This window comes from Urocampus carinirostris, chromosome 20 (genome assembly GCF_059441175.1).
Source record: "Urocampus carinirostris isolate Australia breed hairy pipefish chromosome 20, RoL_Ucar_1.0, whole genome shotgun sequence".
In the NCBI taxonomy this organism is placed as follows: domain Eukaryota; kingdom Metazoa; phylum Chordata; class Actinopteri; order Syngnathiformes; family Syngnathidae; genus Urocampus; species Urocampus carinirostris.
Window position 1 is genome coordinate 5,394,904 of NC_142368.1, and position 13,865 is coordinate 5,408,768.

Genomic DNA, 13,865 nt, shown 5'->3' on the forward strand with positions numbered 1-13,865 from the left:
GGAGAACTCTTGGTCGGAGGATTACTTTTTACCCCGTTTGACTCGCTTGATTTTCCTGTGTATTTTTGACTTGTTTACCTGATTCTGCCTGCCTCCGATCCGACCTGCTTCCGTTCCACGCTACGATCTTCTCTCAAGTCCCGGTAAACTCGACCTGCTTCCGTCCCACGCTACGATTGGCTACGTGTCCCGAAGTTGTCTTCACGGCGTTGCTGCTGACGTTCGACGTTCATCGCGTTTCCCGCTAACCCTTACGTTTCCCAAATAAAAGACTTGTAACGAACGCTCTGGGGTCCCCTGCTCTGTTCTGGTCCTTCCTGACACAAATGTGCTTATTTGGATTGCTACATTTATCTTTTCCTTTTTTATTAGAAGTATTTTTCTCTCATAAAATGATAAATAATGTAGTAAAAAACAGTAAAACAATAAAAAAGCAAAATTCTTAAATTGTCTTTATTTTTTTCATCATACATAGGTAAAATAATACTTATTAGTTAAAAAAAGGAGAATTGCACTTTTTTTCTAATGATTCTTGGTTATTTTACTGGAAAATAAATTATGAAATTTATTTTAAAAATCTTAGACAAATACTTCTTATGATAAAAACACTTATTAGAATAAGAGAATAATAATTAAAATTTTATTTTTTTTCTCATATTATTTCTATTATTTTGCTAGAAAAACATAAGAATAGTAAAAAGAAAGTTATTCTACTATGCTATTTGTTCTCTTAGGAAAATGAGAAAAAAATAATACTTTTTAGTAAATTAAGTAATTTATAATTGCATTTTTAAAAAGTGCTTCAGTTAAATGTACAATGGATGTTTTTCCAATTTTAATAGAAATAAAATAATATCTATATATATATATATATATATATATTTATATATATATACATTAAGAGAAAAATACTTGAAAAAAATTAAATAAAATTAATACAGTAATTAAATAGCCTTTTTTTGCAGTGTGCGTGCAAGCCACGAATGCTTCTATACACCAATGCATTTTTCTAAAACTAGCCCGCAGGAATACAGTCCATTACCGCCAACTGAAAGCGAAGACTCACCAGGATGGTCAGCACGATATTCTGGAAGTGTTCACTCAGGTTTGCCGCGTACGTGCAGAAAAGGACAAAATTGTTCTGCACCAACTGCAAAAAAAAGGCAACAAATCAGTCCGAGGCACTGACCGTAACAGGAATAGAAAGTGGTACTCCATTGATCCACCGGTCCCATTAACATCGATCGGGACGTTTTTTGTTTTTTTTACCTGTATCGCCACCAGGATGAAGAGGAAAGCGGCGGTGAGGATGAGGTAAGGCCCGTGACGCATCACCATCAGGAAGCCGCGGTGGAACGGAATCTGCTTCTCGGTTTTTGGTGCGTACGGATCTACAAAGAAATCACCACGAATGATAAATCAGAAATATATCACTTTTGTGACACCTACGGCTAGCTAGACAATGTTCTTTTCCAGGTACCCAATGTTCGGTTATCAAAGTAAATTCTGGAGGTGAGGAGAAGTTACTAAGAAGGGTTTATTTACAGAATATTCTGGACAAAATTAAATACAGACTATGGTGGAAAACAATTCACACAAGACGAAAGTGGTTGAAAACTATTCTTACTAATAAGGTGGTCCAGAGGCTAAAACAAAATCTAAACTTGGTGTGTGTATTATTCAGCACCTCCAAGTGGTCAATTTTCGAATAAATATTTTTAAATTGAGCCATCTGCCTTGTAACACAATTTTGTTTATTTCAAGGTTTAATTATACACACTCACACACATGTATATGTATATGTATATATAAATATATATATATTTACTATACTTATTTTTGTAAAATTGTTTTCTAGTAAATAAAATACTATAACTATACATAAAATATAAAACATGTACATAAAAAAACAGTGGTATGACTTTACTTTAATTTTAAATCGTTAATAAAAATTGTAATACATAATATTTATAATAATACAAAAAACAATAGTATATGAAAAATATTTAAATAAAAAATGCAGTTCTCCAAATTAACATATTTTCTGCCAATCCGGTAAAATATTTTGGGAGTAAAATTATAAAATACTTGCACACACACTTGAGTGAAAAAAATATAGAAACACTGTAGAAATAAAACATGAAAAATAAAATAAAATTCTTAAAGACCAAATTGTTTAAAGGGACAGTCTGTATTCTTCAGCACCTCCAATGTCTTAATTACTGACTAGCATCACCTGTGCCCGCTCATATGGCGCCAGCCGCTGCGGGCTACCTAATTGGTCCCTGTCCATTTTTAAGCCTAGTCCTGTCATTCTCCGTTTGTCAGTCAGTCAGCGAACATCTGTTGTTACAAGGCAAGCATTTTGACCCTGACTCCCGCCTGTCCCGTTTTTGCACCCGTTTTTCCACCTGTCCGTTCCTGATCTCTCCGTCTGTCTCCGGCTACGACCTGTTTTTGATTCCGACCACGTCTGCTCTCCCGTCCCGGCTTACGACCCTTTTTTAATCCCGACCACGTTTTTGCTCTGCTGTCCCGGCTATCGACCTGTTTTTCCCGTCCCCGACACCGCTATCTCCGGCTACGGAAGATCCCCTTCCGTATTCAGATGAAGATCCGATTTTGTGAGCGGCTTGCTTCCCGCGTCCAGCGAGCACCGGATTGCCCTTCCTCTTTCTATCAATAAAACTTGTGGTTATCGTTACGCAATTGGGTTCTGATCAGGTTATGGTCGTGACATACAATCGTTAAAAAAAAAAAAGGCTGGGCAAAAAAAAAAAAAAGATGAAGTTTGATTACTTTAGCCTCCGTAGTTTGTATTCTTCTTTGTGTTTTTTTGCGTTCGTTTTTGGTGGCATGTCACTATATAGAGACATTTAGTGGTCAAATAACACACCTTACCCTCCTTTTAGGGTACAGCGGTCGAAATTTCCACCGAATAAACTTTTTGTCGAAACCAGTTTTAGCAAGTTGGATATGATAACATTCAAGGCCACTTCTGGCTACTAAATAAGCATACATGAAATTGTAAAGGAGCGAAATATGGAAGAAATTATAAATTCAGAGATTATACAATCCTGACTAAATATAGGCAGTCTCACATTTTAATATAAAACCAACATACAAACGCCAAGGTATCAATATTTACTGTACATGGCAAACTATTTTAGGCAGCGTTCTAAGATCAAATGTAAGGTTTTCCCTGCCAGACAAATAAAAGTGCTTTTCATCCTTTTGAGCTATAGAGAAAGCGCCCGAGGAGTTTCAAAGGTGATTTCTTTGAAATATTTGCCTTCTTTTGATGCTTGACAAAACCACCACCGATTACCGCAGACCACAAGCTAACTGCTAAATTCTTCCCCAAACGCACGTCGTATATTTTTGATGATAAGCATGTCTTTTCTTTCCAGATTTTCCCCATGTCATCTTAGCAGGTTAGTCAGTATTAAAGCAATTTGGTTACATTTGAGTAATCTAGCTATCCAATGAGCAAGGTAAGTTGCTTTGTCTTTGTTTATTTTCCAGTTACCTTTAAGTTAGTTAACATAAAAGCTGTTTAGGCATATATTTAAGTAGGTAGTTTGCTATTTAACCTGTTTGAAAACCAACTCTAAGTATTTCTTTGTCTGGTGTACAGTATTCCAGTCTGTTAGTTAGATATTTTAAACTAAAGCTATCTAAATAGCTACTTTATTAAGTTGCAAACTACCTAATTTCATCGCAGACTCGCTCCGAATTATTTTTTTTAGTGAGGTGTTGGATAACTGGTTGGTTAGTTGTTAAGTTTGTCCGTTTACACTCAAAACATTTGGTTAGTAACTCGCTAAAATGCTAAGGAGCTAACTGCTTACAGAAGTATCTAGCCGCTACTTACTTCTGTAAGTAGTTAGCTACTAAGCATTTTAGCAAGATGGTTTTTTATGTACCGTAACCCTTTTTAAACAGTTAGTTAATACATAAGTTAGTTGGCTTCTGCAAAAGTTATCTGGTTAGTTAGGAAGTTAGCAACCTGCTTTATTTAGTTAATTGGGCATTTTTCTGCAAATAATAATAAGTTAGTTATCTAGTTAGTAGGTTAGTTAGTTGGTTTCTACTCAATTTATTGAAACTTAATTAGTTACTACAACAAATACATAGTTTTTTAGCAACCCACTTGTTCAGGTATTGTTTTCCAGTCCGGTCGGTCGGTCGGTCGGTCGGTCGGTCAGTTAGTTAGTTAATTTAACCCCAAAACTCTTCCTGTTACTTATGTAGTAAGTTAACAACTTAGCTTTTGGTAACCTAATTGTTTAGTTACTTATCTTTCTCGGTTCTTATAGTTAGTTGTTTTCCACTCAAGTTATAAAGCTAATTAAGTAGTTAGTAAGCCAAACATATATTTGTCTTTTTTTTTTAGCAAATTACCTATTTAGTTAATTGTTTTCCAGCATATTATAGGCATATTACAGTTAGTCAGTCAGTTAGTTAGTTAGTTAGTTAGTTAATCAGTTAACCCCCAAACTCTTCCTGTTAATTATGTAGTAAGTTAACAACTTAGCTTTTAGTAACCTGATTGTTCAGTTACTTATCTGTCTAGGTTGTTATAGTTCGTTGTTTTCCACTCAAGTTATAAAGCTGCTTAAGTAGTTAGTAAGTCAAAAATGCATTTATCTTTTTTAAGCACCTCACCTATTGGGTTAATTGTTTTCCAGCATACTATAGGCATATTACAGTTAGTAAGTTAGATAGTTAGATAGTCTTTACCATCTTTCTCTTTGACTCCCAAGAACATAACCACGGTGCAGACGAGGAATATTCCCCCGATGACACCAGCAGCAATCATGTAAACTTCCTTCTGTAAACACAAAAAACAGCAAAAGTTGAAATAACAAAATATACTCTGGCGCCTTGTTGGTTGGTTGTGCGAGGGTGTGTTCCTTTCCCCGCGCAAAATACGGTAGCTCGAAAACAAGGCCAGCAAGTCAGACGCCAGAATTAGCGCTTTGCTCTTTAGCACGTTTGTTTGCTCCCATTTAACGCTGTCATTATTTGCCCATGCCCCGACCGCGAGGAAGCTTTGCCAAAAATGTGTCTGAAAGAGCAAACCGGGCCGGAATAGCTGCGGCCAAAAACCAAAATCCCAATGCATGACCTATGGCGTTCCTTTTCCACACAACATTATTATCATGCGCGTCCTCTTGGACTGGAATAAGTTGTTTCTGCTTACAGCTTGTGACATGTACTCCTCGGAGCGCACCAGACTGCGGACCACTTCGGCCCCCCTGCTGCTGTTGAGTCCATTGGCGGTGATGTTGTGTTGTTCGCAGTGTTTCATTCTGTGGGCCCCTGCCACAATCTGGCCCTGGATGGCGGCCCCGGCCAAGGTGCCCAACACCTCCAGAGTCATACCTGACAAAAAAATATATATACATATATATATATATATATTTACACTATTATTTTATGATGATTGACAGGTAGCTTACGGTAGGCTGTAGCGGAGTCGCGCTCTCTCTGTTCTGTGCTCAGGAACATGGTAAGGGCCGAATAAGGCACGTGGTAGCACTATCAGGTCAAAAATAGAAAAATATTGCGCCAATGAAACACACAAGCTAGCATAGCATGAATCATCACATTTAATTCCCCAAGTTCAAGGATTCTGTCATTCTGAAGATTTATCATAACTGTGTTTGTCCAACTTATTCTTAAGCCAAGGCACACTTTTTAATAGCAAAATACATTTTTAGGCACACAGCTAGTAGAAAATTGTAACAAATTCCAATGTCAGATTGATTTTACGAAATTCTGGCTCCAGTTTTATTGTTTACTGTCTAGATTGACCTGTTTACAGCCATACCACCCTGAGATCGCCCGATCTCGGGAAGCCAAGCAGGGACTAGCCTGGTTAGTACTGCGATGGGAGAAAGTCTGAGAAAACCGGGTGCTGTAAATTGGTCATTTGGCGCACGCTCTGCTGCGACAGCACTGACTGTACCTGGTACTGTCGGTGGAAACTAATTTTCCCTTAGGGGGGCCAAATAAATTGATTTAATTAAATTATTAAGACAGGCTATGTAATTTAATGTAATGTAGTGTAGTACAGTAGAGTATGATATAGTATAATATAGAATAATGTAGTAGAGTAGAATGAAATGGAACCTAAATTGAAAATATGAAGTTTCTCTCATCAAAGTGTCTTCATTAACAATCATTCTGGTGTTATTGTGGGCAGATCATTTTATTTTCAGCTGCTGTTTTTTTTCCGTTTAACTATTTGTTCTGGTTAGATAAGAAATGTGACATTCAAATGAGCAAAATGGTCTGCCAATGGAATTAAAAAATATCACCTTCTTATACTGATCTAAAAGGGTGTATTGACTAATGTTACTAATTATAAAAGAATAGTGGTGTGTCGGGACCAGAACGGAAACAGGACCCAATTGCGTACGTTTCTCACAAGTTTTATCAAAGAAAGAGAAAGGGTTGCCCCCACGATCGCTGGACGCAGGAAGCAGGTCGCTCTGAATGCAGAAGTGGGACTGTCGTAAACGGAAAAACGGTCAGTAGCCGGGGCAGGAGAGCAAAAACGTGGTAAGCGAGTCGTGAGCCAGGAAAGGAGAGTAGACGTGGTCGGGGACAAAAAAGGTCGAAAGCCGAGACGGGAGAGTAGACGTGATCAGGACCAAAAACGGGTCAAAGCGGGGGGACAGACAGGAGCAAAAAACAGGTTGGAGTCAGGGACGAAAAAGGCTTGCCTAGTGTAAGCTGAGGTTTACAGATGGACTGACAACAGGTGACGGATAGACGTGGGTTTAAATAGTGACAGGGATCCAATCAGAGTCCGAGGCAGTTGACGCCAAAGAAGCGGGCATAGGTGCTTCACATCAGTAATCATGACATGGAGCCACACCTTGGAAATATATTAATTTGAATATACTGTTTTATGGAACTTTTAATTCCATTTTTTTAGTTGTAAACCTTATTCCCTTCTGAGCAGATGATTATTAAAAAGTGCTGCCATATACCGATCAAGTAGACTATTGAAACTTCTCTGCTGATCAATGAAAGACAGCACCGATACTCAAATCCTGTGATTATCAATTTGTTTTCATCAATTTAATGAGATTGGATCATTCTAATAGATGGGAGCCCAGGTGAGAAATTGGTAATGTCTTCCAGACTGGGCAGAGAGCAGTCGATGATTTTTGGACTATTTTGATGACTCTGTAAGGTTCTCATGTCTGCTGATCTTAGAGTGATTATTTAAAGTACAATTTGGTTTTTAATACACGCAAACAGCTTTAGGTGGCATTTATCTAACGAGTGTATAACAGAGACGCACGTATAATGTTGATAAAAGGCGCCAGGAATAGCTGTAATTTCCCTTCGAGAGGGGCGGCGCCCCCTAAGCCCCTCCAGGCTCCTCACAAGGGGTAATTCCCCGTTGTGATTACTCCTTCTGTCAACTTTCATTTTCCACTTTCAAGGCATTAAGATAAAATATGACTGTAGATTAAGGGGATAACTTTACGGACTCACCGTGATGAGGGTCTGGTAGAGGCAATAAAAGCCGAGGTACCACACGAACCTCCCGTTGACAAAGGGGGGCACGTACCAGAGGTAGAAGTAGGACACTACCAGGAACGGCGTGCAGCCCAGCATCCTAAGGGAATGGGGATAAGGGGGCATGAGAATCCACAGCTGTCAATCAAACTGCAATAATCCATTATGTAACATCAGAACAGGGTCACTTAACTACGCTAAGTTAAACTGAGCTGTTTGCTTGAAAACTTGTTGTATAATACGAACGTTTGAGGACATATACAGTGCTGTGAAAAAGTATTTGCCCCCTTTCTAAATTCTGTGTTTTTTTGCATATTCATCACTCACGAAGGGTTTCAGATCATCAAACCAATTTTGATATCACATACAGGCAACCCAAGGAAATACAAATTGCAGTTTCTAAATGTTGATTCCATTTATTAAGGCACAGAAAAAAATCTAAACCGACTGGCCCCATGTGAAAAGGGTCTTGTCCCCTGAACCTTATAGCAAGTTGGGCCACCTCTGGCAGCGATAATAGAAATCAAACGTTTACGATAATTGGTAATGAGTCTTTTACAACGCTGTGGAGGAATTGTGTCCCATTCCTCTCTGCAAATTTGTTTCAAATAGGCCATTTTGGAGGTTTTTCTATCGTAAACTGCCCGTTCATGGTCACACCACTGCATCTCAATTGGATTTAAAGCTTGGCCACCTCAGAACCTTCATTTTGTTTGTTTTTTTTAGCTATTCAGATTTGGAATTGCTGATGTGTTTCAGATAGTTGTCCTGCAGCATGATTCAAACATTCCCATAAGTGGTTGACCAAGAATTCTCTTGGTCTTCCAATGAGCCTTGGGTGATCTGTTCTGTGTCAGAGGACAACATACTGCAATTGTGGCAAATGGCTGAAAACATCTACAATGATGAAGACCCAGAAGGAGTATTAGATTCTGAAGTTCAACCTTGAATCCATTCCATCTTCTCTTCCAACCTGTTTATTTCTATGATCTTTTTCCAGCATCTGGTACACAAGCACTTCTTTTAAACTTTACAGTCTGGGCACCTTTGTTTTCAGAGAAAACCAGAACATGATGTTATCAGTCTGACTTGGTTTAACCCTTCAGATGAGTTTGTCAAAATCAGCTGTTCAACCCTGGAGTGAAATGGTCCTCTGTCCTTTGGTGAGTTGAATTGGTTAGCTTGACACATTTCTACTAAGATCCATTTTTATACAAACGTACATAACCAAGGTTTCCACTCTATTTTAGTGAAAGTAGTAAGAAATTTCAAGCTGTGTTTCCTCTCATGCCTTTTCCTCTGCTTTTTTTCTTTTATGTGTCCTTATCTGAACTCTTGTACTTATATTCATAATAACCTTTGACCCTGTGAGGCAGGACCAGGAATAATGAACAGAGCGAGGGTTTTCTGGTAGCGTCCGGGCTGTGTTGCTCCGTGCTCCTCCCGATTGTTTTTGATGACAAAAGATGGTGCACAATGCTGGTGCTGCACTAAAAAGGGCTGCAGTGGGGGGGCTGGTGGACTTGGATGATGGGGGGGGGTCAATGAGGTGCAACTCCAACTCACAGACGGGCGGTGAATGGATTTGTGAATGGTGATAAGCTGCAAGGTAGAAAGCAGCTGATAAGACAATTGCAATTGTTCTTATCGGCTTTATTTTAACCGAGTTAATTAACTGAGAAGCGAAAGAATAGAGGGGATTTAAAAAGTCAGAGTTACTTAAAAGTACCTTGTGTAATGTTTGACCACCAGATGGCACTGTATTGTCTCGTGTGAAGGAAAACCGGTGGCAAGAATGATGGTAGACAGACATGGCGGCCACTACTATGCAACAGAAATTCCAATTTCTCAACCTAGGAATATTCATAAAAAATGTACGGAGGTAGTTCATGCATTTTTGCCGAGTGTTCAAATCAATGTTTTGTTATACTGAATGAAAGGTTTTTTTTGTACCACTGGGAGGCACTAAATATTACAGACTGTCCCTTTCAAGGAATAGCATGTAAAATTTGACCACTAGATGTCTCTACACGGTGTTGTGCAACCGAAAAGAAGTGTTGAAAAGCACAAGGCAGAATACAAACAACAGAGACTCAAAGTGACCAAAACACAATATTTTCTCTCACAAGAAATGAGACAGGAAAATAGGAAAAAAGTGAAAGAAAAAGGAAAGGAAAGAAAGAGGAAAAAGGGGGAAAAGAGAGAAAGAAATAAAAAGAAAAGAAAAAAAGGAAAAAGAAAAGAAAAGGAAAAAAGTGAAGAAAAGAAAAACAGTAAAGGGAAATATGAACAAATGAAAAGGAATAGAGAAAAATAATAATAATAAGGAAAGAAGGGGAAAAATTAAAAAGAAAATAACAATAAAAGAAATAAAAGAAAGAACAAGAAAAACAAATAAAAAAGAGAAAAAAGGGAAAATAACAAAAATAATACTTAAAATGAGCAGAAATTAACACTAGAATTTTTGTCACTGTGTTCTAAATATGTTTTGCTTTTTTTGTGTGAAAAAAATAAATAATTAGAATTATAAGAAAATGAAGAAAAAAACAGGGTAGCTTTGGCATCCATGTCAGCTCCCTTTAAGTGAGGATGTCAAATAAAGTTTTTTATTTGTTCCTATCATTTAAATCAATATTGTTTTTGTTTTTTTAAGTAAAGTTTTATATACCACCAGGGGGGGCTAAATAATACACACTCCCCGTTTAAAGCTATTCTAAAATGTTATTGTATGTCATTTATGTTTATAATAGCATTATAAATATAAAAATACATGTAAATGTAAAGGCAAAAAACCGGTGATTTTGTACTATTGATTGAAATTTTTATTGAATTTTACTACATTTTATAATATATTTTCAATAAAGATTTAAGGATTTAAGGATTCCTTTTCTTGCTTTTTTAATCTATTCTTTACTCAGAAAAAGGGGCAAATACACCATATTGTTAGTTTTTTAAAAACAAATCTTCTGTTGATTTTATGAAACATTTATCAAATATTATCATATAGTTTAAATTAATTTAAAAATGATTTTAAAGGGATAAATCCATTTATGTATATTTTTTCTTTGTTTTTATCCTTTTTTTTAACTCTAAAACTTTATGTTTATTTTCAAAATATTAAATATTCCGTTCATTCCATGGACAATTGGACATTTTTATCAAACATTATTTTATATCAAGAATATTTTTGTAATGAAAAAAATAGAATTATTTATAGATATATGTATTATTTTTCTTTTTCAATCTTTATTATTACTCAAAAAATAGGAAAATAGCACGTCAACCTTGGGTTTACTTTTTACAAGCATCTACAACTTAATGTATTTAATTAGATTTAAACATGAAATATTATTATATTTTAAATAGCTTTTTTAAAAAATATTGTTTGAATGATATATCTTTAAGTATTCCTTTTCTTTTCTGTTTTAACATTTTAATACTTAAAACAAGTCCTGTCACGGTTGCCCATTGCCCTCACTTGGGCCCGCCCATTTGGTGCCAGCTGCTGCTCGTTGCCTGATTGGCTTCCCTCCTATTTAAACTCAGTGTTCTCATTCACTCCTTGTAAGTCCGTCAATATACCTCTGCACTTGCAAGACTTGTATTTTGACTCTGTCCGCTATCCTGCTCGTGTATCCAGTATCCGGCATCGACCTCGTCTGTCTCGTCCTGTCCAGTATCATGCTCCAGTCTCCGGTATTGATCCCGTCTTGTCCAGTATCTTGCTCTAGTCTCCGGGATCTGGTATCTATCCTGCCTGTCCGGTATCTTGCTCCAGTCTCCAGTATCTGGTATCAATCCCGTCAGTCCCGTCCTGTCCGGTATCTTGCTGTTGTATCCAGTATCCGGAATCAATCTCGTCTGTCCTGCCCTGTCCGGTATCAGCACGTGTATTCTGTATCTGGTATCGATAAAGCTTGTCTGAAAACGTTACGCGTCTGGGTCCACTGTCTGTTCTGGTTTTAATTATTTTTAATTATTTTTTATTGAAAAAGATAATAGCTCAGTAGCTCAGGAGGTAGAGCGCTCGTCTTGGGATCAAGAGATCGCAGTTCGAATCCCGGCTCCTCCGTGTTACATGTCGAAGTGTCCTTGGGTAAGACACTGAACCCCTAATGCCCCCAATAAGCAAGTTGGTGCCTTGCATGGCTGCACGGCCGCTATTGGTGTGTGAGTGTGGGTGAATGGGTAAATGTGAAGCACACTGTAAAGCGCTTAGGGAAGTCTTCATTGACTTGAAAAGCGCTATATAAATGCAGATCATTTCATTTCATAATAAAATAAAGATGGCAAATATTATCTGTTAATTTTTGGTCAATATTTTGTTTTTACTTAATTTATTTTTTTATTGTAAAATAAGTGAATGGAAGACAGATACTTATTTTAAGAATTTCTTCCTGAATTAAACGTTTATGTCAACATGTTATAAAGTCACAAAAAGCAACAGAAATGGAGATATGCTTTTCTGACATAACTATAGTCATGCACTTTGTGGTGAATTTTAACTCTTTGTGACAATAAACCAGTTTTTTGTTTTTTTGTTTTCAGAACTGCTGCTCTTTGTGCAATGTCTAACGCCAAACATACTTCAAATTTCTGCCCCCAAGTCAAAGTTAAAAACAATTTAGTGACATCTCCCGCTTCTTTTACGCTATTCCCATCCACTCATACCAGGGAGGCTCACACTTTTTCAGAAAGCGGGCTACTTACAAAATAATCCACCATCGCAAAAAATGGAGATTGAAGAAAGTGTCTTAATCATCCTTTCATCCATCCATTATGTGCACCGCTAATCCTCAGTAGGGTCACGGGGATGCTGGAGCTGTCTTCGGGCAGTGGGCAAGGGAGACCCTGAACTTATCGCCAGCCAGTCGCAGGGCACACAGGGACGGACAATCCGCTCACTCATTCACACCTAGGGACAATTTGGACCGGCCAATTAACCTGACATGCAACTTTTTGGAGTGTGGGAGTGTCCGGGGGGGGAGAACATGAAAACTCCGCACAGGAAGGCTGGTACCGTTGTAGTGTAAATTGATTAGTTAGGGAAAGATTAAATACCTTGTACTCAAACTAGGCAAATACTTGATCAAGATTCCAACATGTACCTAAATAGTATTTAATTAACAGTATTTTTCTTTATCTATTTCTGAGACGTATTGATGAGCTCAAACATCATACGTTTTACGATCAGTGGATGCAAAATAAATACCATTATACCATATTAGGACTCTGAATTATTAAATACTTATAACATCACAAGCAAACAATTGTAATAAATCACACCTTAAATTGACAAATTTAAGAGTTCTTGTCAAGAACCGGAACAGGAGGAGGACCCAGATGCATAACGTTTCTCACACAAGCCTTATTTTACGGGAAATGGGGCAGTCATGCACGTTAACCCAAACGCCAGGGATTCGGCGATCGCTGGGCGGAAGACGTAAGGCAGCAGTCTGGCGTGGAATGTCAGGAAGCCAGAGGCCGACGACATCGATCCCAATTCCACGAGCAAATACCGGACAGATGGGGTCGATACCGTACAGGACGGGACAGACAGGATGGATATCCGACACTGGAGACTGGAGTCCGATAACAAGCAGGACGAGATAGACAGGAACGATACCAGACACTGGAGATCGATATCAAACAGGACAAAATAGACGGGAACGCTACCAGACACTGGAGATCGATATCAAACAGGACAAAATAGACGAGAACGATACCAGACACTGGAGATCGATATGAAACAGGACAAAATAGACGGGAACGATACCGGACAAGAAACACAAGCAGGAAACCGGACAGAGTCAAAACACACGTTGACGGATTGACAAAGAGTGAGTGAGAGCACTGAGCTTAAACAGGAGGGAAGACAATCAGTCAACGAACCGCAGCTGGCGCCAAACGGGTCAATTGGCAATCATGACAGTTCTCCAAATTGCTACTGCTGCTAAGCAACAAGGATATCCATGCCGAAATGCTGCGTTTGACTGTTAGATTTCAGAGTGTCAACAAATACATTGCACTGTATACTTTCCCACAATTTACCAGTCCTACATCAGTGATCCACCGGTAGATCGCGATCTAGTTTGGGCCGGGGGCCACTTTCACATTCTTCTCACATTTCCGATCGCTTCTCAACGAGAGAAGCCAGAAAACAAATAAGTGACGCTCCAAACAACGCGCTCGACTTCGGAAACAAACTCGTCCACATTCTCTGAAATCAGAAGCTTAAATGGAGCCCAGGTTTCTGTCTGCTCCTGTTACTCAGATATCCTCCAAGATTTAGACCTCATGTGTTAATTCAAAGCCCTTGGGCC

At 38.2% G+C, this 13,865-nt stretch overlaps 1 protein-coding gene across 2 annotated transcripts in view; it reads right to left on the bottom strand.

Moving 5' to 3' along the window:
* Positions 1–13,865, bottom strand: part of mfsd2b (MFSD2 lysolipid transporter B, sphingolipid) — a 41,438-nt gene that overhangs the window by 5,567 nt on the left and 22,006 nt on the right. For both annotated transcript variants that reach the window (XM_088325580.1, XM_088325581.1), the window contains exons 5-10: positions 7,519–7,642; positions 5,466–5,544; positions 5,207–5,388; positions 4,744–4,834; positions 1,270–1,391; positions 1,067–1,150 (exon numbers count right to left, since the gene is read on the bottom strand). In XM_088325580.1, the coding sequence (XP_088181706.1) occupies positions 1,067–1,150; positions 1,270–1,391; positions 4,744–4,834; positions 5,207–5,388; positions 5,466–5,544; positions 7,519–7,642 (682 nt within the window). The remainder of the gene's footprint in view (positions 1–1,066; positions 1,151–1,269; positions 1,392–4,743; positions 4,835–5,206; positions 5,389–5,465; positions 5,545–7,518; positions 7,643–13,865) is intronic.